The 15392-nt window shown below is 67.3% G+C and overlaps 2 protein-coding genes across 2 annotated transcripts; one reads left to right on the top strand and one right to left on the bottom strand.

The window, feature by feature from the left end:
* Positions 1 to 2130: 2130 nt before the first annotated feature.
* On the top strand, positions 2131 to 10061 carry AGPAT1 (1-acylglycerol-3-phosphate O-acyltransferase 1). Its single transcript, XM_083854188.1, has 6 exons — positions 2131 to 2400; positions 3392 to 3525; positions 6003 to 6178; positions 7522 to 7617; positions 7721 to 7793; positions 8633 to 10061. The coding sequence occupies exons 1-6, from the start codon at positions 2228 to 2230 to the stop codon at positions 8791 to 8793; spliced, it is 813 nt and encodes a 270-aa protein (XP_083710314.1). The 5' UTR covers positions 2131 to 2227; the 3' UTR covers positions 8794 to 10061.
* A 2294-nt stretch (positions 10062 to 12355) lies between these two features.
* Positions 12356 to 15386, bottom strand: LOC310891998 (uncharacterized protein; the record flags this gene model as incomplete). Its single annotated transcript, XM_083854189.1, has 4 exons — positions 14439 to 15386; positions 14072 to 14282; positions 12475 to 12967; positions 12356 to 12367 (listed from the first exon to the last, which is right to left on the bottom strand). Exons 1-4 carry the CDS (start codon positions 14830 to 14832, stop codon positions 12356 to 12358), a joined length of 1110 nt encoding a protein of 369 aa, XP_083710315.1. The 5' UTR covers positions 14833 to 15386.
* Between the last annotated feature and the right edge of the window lie 6 nt (positions 15387 to 15392).

Raw genomic sequence — 15392 nt, 5'->3', positions numbered from 1 at the left:
GGTTGGGGGTTTTGGGGTCAGTTTTGGGGTCCTTTGGGGGGGATTTGGGGCAGCTTCGGGTCACGTTTTGGGGTTTGGGGCGTTTTGGGCTCCGTTTTGGGGCCAATGGGGTCGGTTTTGGGGCTCCCTTGGGCGTTTTTGGGGTCCTTGGGGCAGATTGGGGTCACTTTAGGGTCCCCAGCTCAGTTTTGGGGCAAATGGGGTCAGTTTTGGGGCTCCCTGGGGCGTTTTTGGGGTCCTGGGGTCAGGTTTGTGCCAGTTTTGGGCATTTTGGGGTCGGTTTTGGGGCCAATGGGGTCGGTTTTGGGGCTCCCTGGGGCGTTTTTGGGGTCCTGGGGTCAGGTTTGGGCCGGTTTGGGGCATTTTGGGGTCGGTTTTGGGGCCAATGGGGTCGGTTTTGGGGCTCCCTGGGGTGTTTTTGGGGTCCTGGGGTCAGGTTTGTGCCAGTTTGGGGCATTTTGGGGTCGGTTTTGGGGCCAATGGGGTCGGTTTTGGGGCTCCCTTGGGCGTTTTTGGGGTCCTTGGGGCAGATTGGGGTCACTTTGGGGTCCCCGGCTCGGTTTTGGGGCCAATGGGGTCGGTTTTGGGGCTCCCGGGGGCGTTTTTGGGCTCCCTGGGACATTTTGGGGCCGTTTGGGACAGGTTCGGGGTGGGGTGGGGGGGCGTGGTCATTGGGGGCGTGGCCAGCATGGGTGTGTCCGTGGGGGCGTGGTCTGTGTGGGCGTGTCCCTTTAGGACATGTCCCTTACGGGGGTGTCCTATTGGGTCTATTCCTTGGGGGCGTGTCCATTGGGGGCGTGGCCTATAGGGGCGTGTCCCCCTGTGGGCGTGGCCTATAGGGGCGTGTCCCGTTGGGGGCGTGGTTTATATGGGCGTGCCCTTTGGGGGCGTGGCCTACATGGGCGTGACCCGTGTGGGTGTGGCCTAAACGGGCACATCCCTTTAGGACATGTCCCATATGGGCGCATCCTATTGGGTTTGCTCCTATATGGGCGTGTCCCTTGGGGGCGTGGCCTAAGTGGGCGTGCCCCTTTGGGCGTGGCCTATATGGGCGTGGTTTATATGGCGTGACCATTGTGGGCGTGGCCTAAACGGGCACATCCCTTTAGCGCCCACCCCATATGGGCGCATCCTATCGGGTCTGCTCCTATATGGGCGTGTCCCTTGGGGGCGTGGCTTATTTGGGCGAGTCCATTGGGGGCGTGGCCTATGTGGGCGTGGTTTACATGGGCGTGTCCGTTGTGGGCGTGGCCTAAGTGGGCACATCCCTTTAGGACATGTCCCATATGGGCGCATCCTATCGGGTCTGCCCCTATATGGGTGCGTCCCTTGGGGGCGTGGCCTAAGTGGGCGTGGCCTAAGTGGGCGTGGTTTGTATGGGCGTGACCCTTGTGGGCGTGGCCTAAACGGGCACATCCCTTTAGCACCCACCCCATATGGGCGCATCCTATCGGGTCTGCCCCTCTGTGGGCGCATCCATTGGGGGCATGGCCTAAGTGGGCGTGTCCCTTGGGGCGTGGCCTAAGTGGGCGTGTCCCTCGGGGGCGTGGCTTATATGGGCGTGGTTTATTCGGGCCTGACCATTGTGGGCGTGGCCTAAACAGGCGCATCCCTTTAGGAGACGTCCTGTATGGGCGCATCCTATTGGGTTTGCCCCTATATGGGCGTGTCCCTTGGGGGCGTGGCTTATATGGGCGTGTCCTACATGGGTGTGACCCTTGTGGGCGTGGCCTAAACAGGCGCATCCCTTTAGCACCCACCCCATATGGGCGCATCCTATCGGGTCTGCCCCTATATGGGCGTATCCTTTTGGGGGCGTGGCCTAAGTGGGCGTGTCCCTTGGGGGCGTAGCCTATGTGGGCGTGGTTTATATGGCGTGACCCTTGTGGGCGTGGCTTAAGTGGGCACATCCCTTTAGGACATGTCCCATATGGGCGCATCCTATTGGGTCTGCCCCTATATGGGTGCGTCCCTCGGGGGCGTGGCCTAAGTGGGCGTGCCCCTTGGGGGCGTGGCCTATGTGGGCGTGCCCCATTGGGGGCGTGGCCCATGTGGGCGTGGTTTATACGGGCGTGTCCCTTGTGGGCGTGGCCTAAACGGGCACATCCCTTTAGCACCCACCCCATATGGGCGCATCCTATCGGGTCTGCCCCTATATGGGCGTGTCCCTTGGGGGCGTGGCCTAAGTGGGCGTGCCCCGCTAAGCCCCGCCCCCTCCCCGCAGGCCATGTGGCTGCCGCTGGCGGCGCTGGCGCTGGTGCTGGCGCGGGCGGTGCTGGCGCGGAGCCGCTCGGCGCGCTTCTTCCTCAAGATGTTCCTCTTCCACGGCTGGGTGCTGCTGCTCGCCCTGCTCGCCCTCCCCCTCTGCGCCCTGCGCGGCCGCGACGTCGAGAACATGCGGTGGGCGGGGCCTCCCCCCGGGGGGGGGCGGGGCTTGGGGGGGAGGGGGAGGGGTTTGTGGGGGAGGGGGAGGGGTTTATGGGGGAGGGGGAGGGGTTTATGGGGGTGGGGGAGGGGACGGAGGGGAGGGGGAGGGGTAGGAGGGGGGTGGGAGGGGTAAGGGGGAGGGGCTTGGGGGGAGGGGGAGGGGGAGGAGGGGGGTGGGAGGGGTAAGGGGGAGGGGCTTGGGGGGAGGGGGAGGGGGCAGAGGGGGGTGGGCGGGGCCTAGAGGGGGTGGGCGGGGCCTAGAGGGGGTGGGCGGGGCCTAGAGGGGGTGGGCGGGGCCTAGAGGGGGTGGGAGGGGCCTAGAGGGGGTGGGAGGGGCCTAATGGGGGGTGGGGGGGGCCTAAAGGGGATGGGCGGGGTAAGGGGGAGGGGGCTGAGTGGGGGGGGGAGGGGGGATTGGGTGGGCGGGGCCTAAGGGAGGGGGCGGGGCCTAGAGGGGGTGGGAGGGGCCTAGAGGGGGTGGGAGGGGCTTGTGGGGCGGTGGGCGGGGCTTATGGGGGAGGGGCAGGAGGGGGCGGGGCTTATGTAGGGTGGGGGTGTGGTCTGAGGGTGGGCGGGGCCTCGGGGGTGGGTGGAGCCCGGGTGGGCGTGGCCTTTGGTGGGCGGGGCTGTGGGTGGGGGCGTGGCCTCCCGGTGGGCGGGGCCTCGGGGGTGGGCGGGGCCTGGGGCAGGGCAGCGTTTGATGGGCGGGGCTTGAGGCAAGGGGCGGGGCTTAGGGCGGAAGGGGCGGGGCTTAGGGCGGAAGGGGCGGGGCTTAGGGCGGAAGGGGCGGGGCTTAGGGCGGAAGGGGCGGGGCTTAGGGCGGAAGGGGCGGGGCTTAGGGCGGAAGGGGCGGGGCTTAGGGCGGAAGGGGCGGGGCTTAGGGCGGAAGGGGCGGGGCTTAGGGCGGAAGGGCTAGGGGCGGGCTTAGGGCGGAAGGGGCGGGGCCGTGACGGGGGCTCCGCAGCATCCTGCGGGGGCTGCTGCAGCACGTGAAGCACCTCTGCGGGATCCGCATGGCCGTGCGCGGCGCCCAGCACTTCCCCCCCCGGCAGCCCTACGTCGTCGTCAGCAACCACCAGAGCTCGCTCGACCTCCTGGGTGCGCCCCACAACTGCCCATGGCTGCCCCACGGCTGCCCCATAGCTGCCCCATGGCTGCCCCATGGCTGCCCCATAACTGCCCCACAGCTGCCCCATGGCTGCCCCATGGCTGCCCCATAACTGCCCCATGGCTGCCCCATGGCTGCCCCATAGCTGCCCCATAGCTGCCCCATGGCTGCCCCATAACTGCCCCATAGCTGCCCCATAGCTGCCCCATAGCTGCCCCATGGCTGCCCCATAACTGCCCCATGGCTGCCCCATGGCTGCCCCATAACTGCCCCATGGCTGCCCCATGGCTGCCCCATGGCTGCCCCATGGCTGCCCCATAACTGCCCCACGGCTGCCCCACGGCTGCCCCACGGCTGCCCCATGGCTGCCCCATGGCTGCCCCATGGCTGCCCCATAACTGCCCCATAACTGCCCCATGGCTGCCCCATGGCTGCCCCATGGCTGCCCCATAACTGCCCCATAACTGCCCCACGGCTGCCCCATAACTGCCCCATAACTGCCCCATAGCTGCCCCATGGCTGCCCCATAGCAGCCCCATAGATTCCCCATAGATTCCCCATGGGTTCCCCATAGCAGCCCCATAGATCCCCCATGGGAGCCCCATGGCTGCCCCATAGTGACCCCATGGCTGCCCCACAGCGGCCCCATAGGCAGCGCCTTTATCCCATAGGGCTGCTGCCAGCCTGCTGCCTGCCCAGCCCCACAACCCCCAGCCCCACAACCCCATTCCCTGCCCCATAACCACTTCTCCAGCCCCATAACCACCGCTCCCAGCCCCATAATTCTGTATCCTGGCCCCATAACCCCCTTCCCTGCCCCACAACCCTGTGTCCTAGCCCCACAACCCCCTCTCCCAGCCCCATAACCCCATGTCCTAGCCCCATAACCCCCCCCCAGCCCCCTTCTCAGCCCCATAACCACCACTCCCAGCCCCATAACTACTTCTCCAGCCCCACAACCCCCTTTCTCACCCCATAACCCCCTCCCCAGCCCCATAACCCCCCCCCCGGCCCCCCAGCCCCCTGCTCTGAGCCCCCCGCCCCCCCCCAGGGATGATGGAGGTGCTCCCCGACCTACGCACACGCGGCCCCATAACCCCCTTCCCTGCCCCATAACCCCCTTTCTCACCCCACAACCCCGTATCCCAGCCCCACAACCCCGTGTCCCAGCCCCATAACCCCGTGTCCCAGCCCCATAACCCCGTGTCCCAGCCCCACAACCCCGTGTCCCAGCCCCATAACCCCGTGTCCCAGCCCCATAACCCCGTGTCCCAGCCCCATAACCCCGTGTCCCAGCCCCATAACCCCGTGTCCCAGCCCCATAACCCCGTGTCCCAGCCCCATAACCCCCTCCCCAGCCCCATAACCCCGTGTCCCAGCCCCATAACCCCCTCCCCAGCCCCATAACCCCGTGTCCCAGCCCCATAACCCCCTCCCCAGCCCCATAACCCCGTGTCCCAGCCCCATAACCCCCTCCCCAGCCCCATAACCCCGTGTCCCAGCCCCATAACCCCCTCCCCAGCCCCATAACCCCGTGTCCCAGCCCCATAACCCCCTTTCTCACCCCATAACCCCGTGTCCCAGCCCCATAACCCCGTGTCCCAACCCCATAACCCCCTTTCTCACCCCATAACCCCCTTCCCAGCCCCACAACCCCGTGTCCCAGCCCCACAACCCCGTGTCCCAGCCCCATAGCCCCGTGTCCCAGCCCCACAGCCCCGTGTCCCAGCCCCATAACCCCGTGTCCCAGCCCCATAACCCCGTGTCCCAGCCCCATAGCCCCGTGTCCCAGCCCCACAACCCCGTGTCCCAGCCCCATAACCCCGTGTCCCAGCCCCATAACCCCGTATCCCAGCCCCATAACCCCGTGTCCCAGCCCCATAACCCCGTGTCCCAGCCCCACAACCCCCTTTCTCACCCCATAACCCCGTGTCCCAGCCCCACAACCCTGTGTCCCAGCCCCACAACCCCGTGTCCCAGCCCCATAGCCCCGTGTCCCAGCCCCATAACCCCGTGTCCCAGCCCCATAACCCCGTGTCCCAGCCCCACAACCCCCTTTCTCACCCCATAACCCCGTGTCCCAGCCCCACAACCCTGTGTCCCAGCCCCACAACCCCGTGTCCCAGCCCCATAGCCCCGTGTCCCAGCCCCATAACCCCCTTTCTCACCCCATAACCCCGTGTCCCAGCCCCATAGCCCCGTGTCCCAGCCCCATAACCCCCTTTCTCACCCCATAACCCCGTGTCCCAGCCCCACAGCCCCGTGTCCCAGCCCCATAACCCCGTGTCCCAGCCCCATAACCCCGTGTCCCAGCCCCACAACCCCGTGTCCCAGCCCCATAGCCCCGTGTCCCAGCCCCACAACCCCGTGTCCCAGCCCCACAACCCCGTGTCCCAGCCCCATAACCCCGTGTCCCAGCCCCATAGCCCCGTGTCCCAGCCCCATAACCCCCCCGTCCCCCCCCCAGGGATGATGGAGGTGCTCCCCGACCGCTGCGTGCCCATCGCCAAGCGGGAGCTGCTCTACATGGGGGCGGTGGGGGCGGCGTGCTGGCTGGGCGGCATCATCTTCATCGACCGCAAGCGCACGCGCGACGCCATCAGCGTCATGGCCGAGGCCGCGCACACCATGCTCAGCCAGGACGTGAGTGCCGGGGGGGCGCTATGGGGCGGGTGGGGGGGATATGGGGTCATATGGGGTCATATGGGGCGCGATGGGGTCATATGGGGTGCTATGGGGTGGGTATGGGGCTCTATGGGGTGGATATGGGGTGCTATGGGGCGGATATGGGGGGATATGGGGCAGATATGGGGGGATATGGGGCACTATGGGGCGCTATGGGGTCATATGGGGTGGATATGGGGTGCTATGGGGCGGGTATGGGGCACTATGGGGTCATATGGGGTGCTATGGGGCGGGTATGGGGCACTATGGGGTCATATGGGGTGGATATGGGGTGCTATGGGGCGGGTATGGGGCACTATGGGGTCATATGGGGTGCTATGGGGCGGGTATGGGGCACTATGGGGTCATATGGGGTGGATATGGGGTGCTATGGGGCGGGTATGGGGCACTATGGGGCGCTATGGGGTCATATGGGGTGCTATGGGGCAGATATGGGGCGGGTATGGGGCGCTATGGGGTCATATGGGGTGCTATGGGGTCATATGGGGTGCTATGGGGCAGATATGAGGGGATATGGGGCAGATATGGGGGGATATGGGGCACTATGGGACGCTATGGGGTGGATATGGGGTGCTATGGGGTGGATATGGGGCTCTATGGGGTGCTATGGGGTGGATATGGGGTGCTATGGGGCAGGTATGGGGCGCTATGGGGTCATTTGGGGTGCTATGGGCCAGATATGGGGTGCTATGGGGTGGGTATGGGGTGCTATGGGGCACTATGGGGTCATATGGGGTGCTATGGGGCAGATATGGGGTGGATATGGGGTGGATATGGGGCTCTATGGGGCGCTATGGGGTCATATGGGGTCACATGGGGTCATATGGGGTGGGTATGGGGCGCTATGGGGCGGGTGTGGGGGGATATGGGGTCATATGGGGTGCTATGGGGCGGATATGGGGCGCTATGGGGCGGGTATGGGGCACTATGGGGTGCTATGGGGTGCTATGGGGCGGATATGGGGTGCTATGGGGTGCTATGGGGCGGATATAGGGTGCTATTGGGTCATATGGGGTGGATATGGGGTGCTATGGGGTGGGTATGGGGCACTATGGGGCTCTATGGGGCGGATATGGGGGGATATGGGGTCCTATGGGGCGCTATGGGGTGGATATGGGGCGCTATGGGGTCATATGGGGTCATATGGGGCGCTATGGGGCAGATATGGGGCTCTATGGGGTTCTGTGGGGCTCTATGGGGCAGATATGGGGCGCTGTGGGGCCGACCCCTCGCTATGGGGCTCACCCCTCGCTATGGGGCCGCCCCCCCGCTATGGGGCTGAGCCCCCCGTCTCCCCCCAGGTGCGGGTGTGGGTGTTCCCCGAGGGGACGCGCAACCACAGCGGCTCCATGCTGCCCTTCAAGCGCGGCGCCTTCCACCTCGCCGTCCAGGCCCAGGTACGGGGCCCGCTGGGGGGCCGCTGTGGGGCCGCTGTGGGGCCGCTATGGGGCGGGGGCGGCCCCACTGAGGGCCCCTCCGTCCCCCATCCCCCCCCCCCAGGTCCCCGTCGTCCCCATCGTCATCTCCTCCTACCAGCACTTCTACAGCAAGCGCGAGCGGCGCTTCACCGCCGGTGAGGGGGGCGCGGGTTGGGGGCGCACTTGGGGGGCGCACTTGGGGGGCAGACTTGGGGGGCGGACTTGGGGGGCGGAGGGGGCTGTGGGGCACGGGAGGGGGCTGCTTGGGCATGGGGTGGGGTGATGTGTTGTGGGTTATGGGGCTGGCTGTGGGGCGGGCTATGGGGCTGGGTATGGGGCAGGCAATAAGGTGGGCTATGGGGCAGGCTATAGGGCCGGCCATGGGTCTGGCTATGGGGCAGGCCGTGGGGCCGGCTGTGGGGCAGGCTATGGGGTTGGCTATGGGGTTGGCTATGAGGTGAGCTATGGGTCTGGTTATGGGGCAGGCTATAGGGCTGGTTATGGGGCAGGTTATGGGGCTGGCTATGGGGCTGGCTATGGAGCAGGCTATGGGGTGGGCTATGGGTCTGGCTATGGGGCAGGCTGTGGGACCGGCTATGGGGCGAGCTGTGGGGCGGGCTATGGGGCTGGCTATGGGACAAGTTATGGGGCCGGCTATGTGGCAGGCCATAGGGAGGGCTGTGGGGCAGGCTATGGGGCTGGTATGGGACACGTTATGGGGCTGGCTATGGGGTGAGCTATGGGGTGGGCTATGTGGCAGGCTATGGGGCAGCCATGGGGCTGGCTATGGGGCAGGCTATGGGGCAGCCATGGGGCTGGCTATGGGGCGGGCTATGGGGTGGGCTATGGGACTGGCTATGGGGCCAGCTATGGGGCGGGCTATGGGGCCAGCTATGGGGCAGGCTATGGGGCGAGCTATGGGGCCGGCTATGGGGCCGGTTATGGGACAAGTTATGGGGCCGGCCCCCCGGTGACCCCCCCCCGCGCCCCCCAGGGCAGTGCGTGATCCAGGTGCTGCCCCCGCTGCCCACGCAGGGGCTGGGCCCCGCCGACGTCCCGGCGCTGACGGAGCGCGTGCGCGACGCCATGCTGCGGGCCTTCGACGCGCTCTCGGCCGAGCTCAGCCCCACGCCGCCGGCCCCGGCCCCACAGTGACCCACGGCCGCCCCACGGCCGCCCCACGGCTGCCCCACGGCCGCCCCTTCTCCCCCCCCCGCCCCGCTCCTCGGCTCCCCCCCCCCTCTCGGTCCCCTCCCCGCCGCCGCCCGGCCCCACGGCGGCGGCTGACCCACGAGTGGGGCCGGGGGGCGGCCCCACGGCGGGACCCGGAGGAAGGGGGCGGCCGGACCCACGGCGGGACCCACGGCGGGGCTGGGGCGAGAGCAGGGCCCGCGGACTGAGCCACGAGTGGGGCGCGGCGGGACCCACAGCGGGACCCATAGCGAGACCCATGGCGGGACCCACGGCAAGACCCACAGCGGGACCCACAGTGGGACCCATAGCGTGGAGCGACCCACGGCAGGACCCACGGCAAGACCCATAGTGCAGAGTGACCCACGGCGAGACCCACAGCGGGACCCACAGCGGGACCCACGGCCAGACCCACGGCAAGACCCATAGCACAGAGTGACCCACGGCAGGACCCACGGTGGGACCCATGGCAGGACCCATAGCGCGGAGCGACCCACAGCAAGACCCACAGCAGGACCCACAGCGGGACCCATGGCCAGACCCACGGCAAGACCCACGGCGGGACCCACGGCGGGACCCACAGCAGGACCCATGGAGGGACCCACAGCCAGCCCCACAGCGGGACCCATGGAGGGACCCATAGCGCGGAGCGACCCATAGCAAGACCCACAGCGGGACCCACGGCCAGACCCATAGCGAGACCCACGGCGGGACCCATAGCGCGGAGCGACCCATAGTGAGACCCACAGCGGGACCCACGGCCAGACCCACAGCGAGACCCACGGCGGGACCCACGGTGGGACCCAAGGCCAGCCCCACGGACTGACCCACGGCGAGACCCACAGCCAGCCCCACGGCGGGACCCACGGCCAGCCCCACGGCCAGCCCCACGGCCAGCCCCACTCCAGCCCCCCAAGCGTGGGGCGCCCACGGACCGACCCCCTCCAGCCCCCCCCAACTTGGGGGTCCCACGGGACTGACCCACGGCTCCGGGGGGGGGCGCGCAGCGAGCGGACACTGGGGGGGGGGGGGGAGACACGGACACGAGCGCTATGGGGCGGGGGGGGGGGGGCGGGAGCCGATTGGCTGCCGGAAGAGGCCCCGCCCCCTCATTAGGACGCCGCATATTTATTAGGGGGGAGGGGGGGGCGCGGGTTTTGCCAAATTTCCCCTGCCCCGGCTCCGGGGACCCCCCCCCCCTTTCCCCCCCCCCCCCCTTTTTTTGCTTTTAATAAACCCCCCCTCGGCTCCCAGCGCCTCGTGACGTCATGGCGGTGATGTCATCGGGGCGGTGATGACGTCATCGGGGCGGTGATGACGTCATCGGGGTGGTGACGTCAGCGGCAGATCCGGTAGCCGAAGGCGTTCGTGCCCCCGCCGCGGTTACTTTTGGGGGGGGGGGGGGGAATGGGGGGGCTGTGGGGAGATGTGGGGCGCTGTGGGGCAGGGAGGGGTCGGGGGGAGGCCGCTTGTGGGGCGCGGGGACCCCCAGGTGGGCGCCCCCCCTTTTTTTTTGGCCCGCAGCTCCTGGGGGGGGCTGGGGGGGGGGCACGGCATGGCCCCACGGCTGCCCCATAGCCCTGCCCCATAGCCTGCCCCATAGCCCTGCCCCATAACCTGCCCCATAGCCCTGCCCCATAGCCCTGCCCCACAGCCCTGCCCCATAGCCTGCCCCATAGCCTGCCCCATAGCCCTGCCCCATAGCCCTGCCCCACAGCCCTGCCCCATAACCTGCCCCATAGCCCTGCCCCATAGCCCTGCCCCACAGCCCTGCCCCACAGCCCTGCCCCATAGCCCTGCCCCATAGCCCTGCCCCATAGCCCTGCCCCACGGCCCTGCCCCACAGCCCTGCCCCACAGCCCTGCCCCATAGCCCTGCCCCATAGCCCGCCCCATAGCCCTGCCCCACAGCCTGCCCCATAGCCCTGCCCCACAGCCTGCCCCATAGCCCTGCCCCATAGCCTGCCCCATAACCTGCCCCATAGCCCTGCCCCATGGCCCTGCCCCACAGCCTGCCCCATGGCCTGCCCCATAGCCCTGCCCCACAGCCCTGCCCCATAGCCCACCCCATAGCCCGCCCCACACCCCACCCCACACCCTGCCCCACACCCTCCCCACCCCCCCACCCCATAGGACCCCAATCGGGGGTCCCGGCCCCCCAACTCCGCCCCACAGGGGCTCGGGACCCCCTGGGGAGCCAGGTGCCCCCCCCCCGCACACCCCCCCTGCCCCATAGCGACCCCCAAGTGCCCGCCCTGCCCCACTGCGGACGCGGCCCCCGCACGGGGTGAGGCAGGGCCGGAGCTGGGCCTGCACCAAGGGCTCGCTATGGGGCCGGGGGCTCGCTATGGGGCCAGTGGCGTCAGTCCCCCCCTGCTGGGACACCCCCCCCCAAAGGTCAGCGCTGGGACCCCCAGGTTCCTCCCTGCCCCATAGGGACCCCCCCTGCCCCATAGCCCCCCCCCAGCCCCATAGGACCCCCCCAGCCCCATAGGACCCCCCAGCCCCATAGGAACCCCCCCTGCCCCATAGGGACCCCCCCAGCCCCATAGGACCCCCCTGCCCCATAGCCCCCCCCCCAGCCCCATAGGACCCCCCCTGCCCCATAGGAGCCCCCTGCCCCATAGGAGCCCCCCTGCCCCATAGCCCCCCCCCAGCCCCATAGCCCCCCCCCCCAGCCCCATAGGAACCCCCCCAGCCCCATAGGGACCCCCCCAGCCCCATAGGGACCCCCCCAGCCCCATACGCCCCCCCCCCAGCCCCATAGGAACCCCCCCAGCCCCATAGGGACCCCCCAGCCCCATAGGGACCCCCCCAGCCCCATAGCCCCCCCCCCACCCCATAACCCCCCCCCAGCCCCATAGGGACCCCCCCAGCCCCATAGGGACCCCCCCAGCCCCATAGGACCCCCCCCAGCCCTATGGGGCAGGGGGCTGTGGGCCCCATATGACGTCATTTGCCCCCCCCCCCCCCGGGGGTGGCGATGCCGGGCAGTGACGAGCAGAGCCCCGATTTTACCAAATCTCTCCTTTTTGTCCCCGATCCGCTCGGCCGCGCGCGCGCGCGCCCGCCCCCCGAGCCCCTCGTTACCGCTAATTAACGCCCCGGCCCCACATCCCCCCCCCAGCCCCACATCCCGCCCCCCCCTAGCAGCGCTGCGCGTGGCACCCCCACAGCGCCAAGAACCCCCCAACCGCCCCCTGCCCCCGCCCCCCCCGGTACCAGTACCCCCCCAACGCCCCCAGTACCCCCCCCGGTACCCCCAGTACTCCCAATACCCCCCCAGTGCCCCCACTACCCCCCCCAATACCCCCCCCAATACCCCTCCCACTACCCCCACTACCCCCAATACCCCCCCATTACCCCCAATACCACCCCCAATACCCCCAGTACCCCCCCCAGTACCCCCAATACCCCCCCCATTACCCCCAATACCACCCCCAATACCCCCAGTACCCACCCCAGTACCCCCAATACCCCCCCCAACACCCCCAATACCCCCCCCAATACCCCCCGTACCCCCCCCATTACCAATACCCCTGCAATACCCCCAGTACCCCCAATACCCCTCCCACTACCCCCAATACCCCCAATACCCCCCCAATACCCCCCCCAGTCCCCCCAATACCCCCAACACCCCCAATACCCCCAGTACCCCCCCCGGCGCCCCCCCGGCCCCGTGGGTGCGCTGGTGCCGCTTGTGGTGGGAGCTGCGGCTGAAGCTCTTCCCGCAGCGGGCGCAGGCGTAGGGCTTCTCGCCGGTGTGCGTGCGCCGGTGCTGGGTCAGCGTCGACTTGTCGGTGAAGCGCTTGCCGCACTCGGGGCAGCCGTAGGGCCGCTCGCCCGTGTGGATGCGCCGGTGCCGGATGAGGTTGGAGGAGACGTTGAAGCGCTTCCCGCAGTGCCCGCAGGCGTACGGCTTCTCCCCGGTGTGGATGCGCATGTGCTTCACCAGGTCCGACGTCTGCCCGAAGCTCTGCCGGCACTCGCCGCACGTGTTGGGCGCCCCGCCGACGCCGACGCCGGGTGCCGACGGGCACCGCCGCGGGCGCCGCGCGAGGCTCTTCCCGCAGTCCGCGCAGGCGCCGCGGGCGCCGGGAGCACCGCGAGCGCTGCAAGGGCTCTGAGCGCCACGAGCACTGCAAGCCCTGGGAGCACTGGGAGCACTGGGAGCACCGCTAACGCTCTTGGCACCGCTAGCGCTGCAAGCGCTGGGAGCACCGGGAGCACTGCAAGCACGGCTAGCGCTGCAAGACCTAGTAGCGCTGCAAGCACCGCTAGCGCTGCAAGCACTAGTAGCGCTGCTAACGCTACTAGCCCTGCTAGCACTACAAGCACTGCTAGCACTGCAAGCGCTAGTAGCGCTGCTAACGCTACTAGCCCTGCTAGCACTACAAGCACTGCTAGCACTGCAAGCACTAGTAGCGCTGCTAACGCTACTAGCCCTGCTAGCACTACAAGCACTGCTAGTACTACAAGCGCTGCTAGTACTACAAGTGCTGCTAGCACTGCAAGCGCTGCTAGCACTGCAAGCACTAGTAGCATTACAAGCGCTACTAGCACTGCTAGCGCTGCAAGCACTCTTAGCACTAGTAGCACTGCAAGCGCTGCTAGCACCGCAAGCACTAGTAGCCCTACAAACACTACTAGTGCCGCTAGCACCGCAAGCACTAGCAGTCCTACAAGCACTGCTAGCACTGCAAGCCCTCTTAGCACTAGTAGCACTGCAAGCGCTGCTAGCACTGCAAGCACTAGTAGCATTACAAGCGCTACTAGCACTGCTAGCGCTGCAAGCACTCTTAGCACTAGTAGCACTGCAAGCGCTGCTAGCACCGCAAGCACTAGTAGCCCTACAAACACTGCTAGTGCCGCTAGCACCGCAAGCACTAGTAGCCCTACAAACACTACTAGTGCCGCTAGCACCGCAAGCACTAGTAGCCCTACAAGCACTGCTAGCACTGCAAGCACTCGTACCACTAGTAGCACTGCAAGCGCTGCTGGCACTACAAGCACTAGTAGCATTACAAGCGCTACTAGTGCCGCTAGCACCGCAAGCACTAGCAGCCCTACAAGCAGTGCTAGCACTACAAGCCCTCTTAGCACTAGTAGCACTGCAAGCGCTGCTAGCACTGCAAGCACTAGTAGCATTACAAGCGCTACTAGCACCGCAAGCACTCTTAGCACTAGCAGCACTGCAAGCGCTGCGAGCGCCGCAAGCCCCCCTGGCACCGCAGGCGCCGCACGCGCTGGGGGCGGCCCTGGCGGCGCGGTGGCGGCGGCGGTGGGCGGCGAGCGCGGCGCGCCGCGCGAAGCTCTGCCCGCACTCCACGCAGATGTTGGGCTCCTCGCCCGGCGCCGGCCGCTGGCGCACCGAGCGCGCCTTGCGCTTGCGGCCGGCCGGCGACGCGGCGATAGTCGGCGGCGACGTGGCGATAGTCGGCGACACGGCGACGGCTGGGGGGGACGTCGCGACAGTCGGGGACGCGGCGATGGACGGGGACGCCGGGACACTTGGGGACGCCGCGCTAGTCGGCGCCGACATCGCGGTCGCCGCTGGCGATGCTGCGACAGTCGGCGGCGGCGGCGCGATCGTCGGCGGGGTCGTGATACCTGGCGAGGGCGCGGGGGCCGGGGACGTCGCGACGGTTGGTGACGTCACGGCCCTCGGTGACGTCACGGCTCTCGGTGACGTCACGGCTCTCGGTGACGTCACGGCCCTCGGGGACCTCAAGGCTCTCGGAGATGTCGCGATAGTTGGCGACGTCGCGACCCCGGGCGACGCCGTCACTCTCGGCGATGTCACGACCGTCGGCGACGTCATGGCCCTCGGCGATGTCGCGATAGGCGGCGACGTTGCGACAGGCGCTGACGTCACAGCTGTTGATGACGTCACAGCTGTCGATGACGTCACGGCTGTCGATGATGTCACAGCTGTCGATGACGTCGCGACGGGCGCTGACGTCACGAGCAGGGGCGAGGTCACGGCGGGGCGGGGCGGCGGCATGGGGGCGGGGCCTGCGGGAGAGGGGGCGGGGCACCCGTGGGAAGGGGAAACGGGGCCAAACGCGCCGAAAACGGGGCGAGCGAGCGAAAAACGGGCATTAAGGAGGCAAAAACGGGAACTCGGGAGCCAAAACCGGGGACGAACGCGCCGAAAACGGGGGCAAGGAGGCAAAAGTGGGAAATAACGCACCAAAAACGGGAAGAATGAGCAAAAATTGGGGAAAATGGCCAAAAATGGGAATTAATGAGCCGAAAATTGAAATTATCACATCAAAAAAGGGAAGAATGAGAAAAAAATGGGTACAAATGGCCAAAAATGGGAATTTATGAGCCGAAAATGGAGATTATCACACCAAAAAAGGGAAGAATGAGCAAAAATTGGGGATAAATGCGCCAAAAATGGGGACAAGGAGCCAAAAGGGGAATTAACGCACCAAAAATAAGAAGAATGAGCAAAAAATGGGGATAAATGGCCAAAAATGGGAATTAATGAGCCAAAAATGGGAACAATGAGCAAAAAATGGGAAAATGTCCAAAAAATGGGAATTAATGAGCCGAAAA

This window comes from Anser anser, assembly GCF_964211835.1.
Source record: "Anser anser genome assembly, contig: HAP1_SCAFFOLD_777, whole genome shotgun sequence".
Lineage (NCBI taxonomy): Eukaryota > Metazoa > Chordata > Aves > Anseriformes > Anatidae > Anser > Anser anser.
This window is presented reverse-complemented; position numbering and strand designations above follow the sequence as displayed.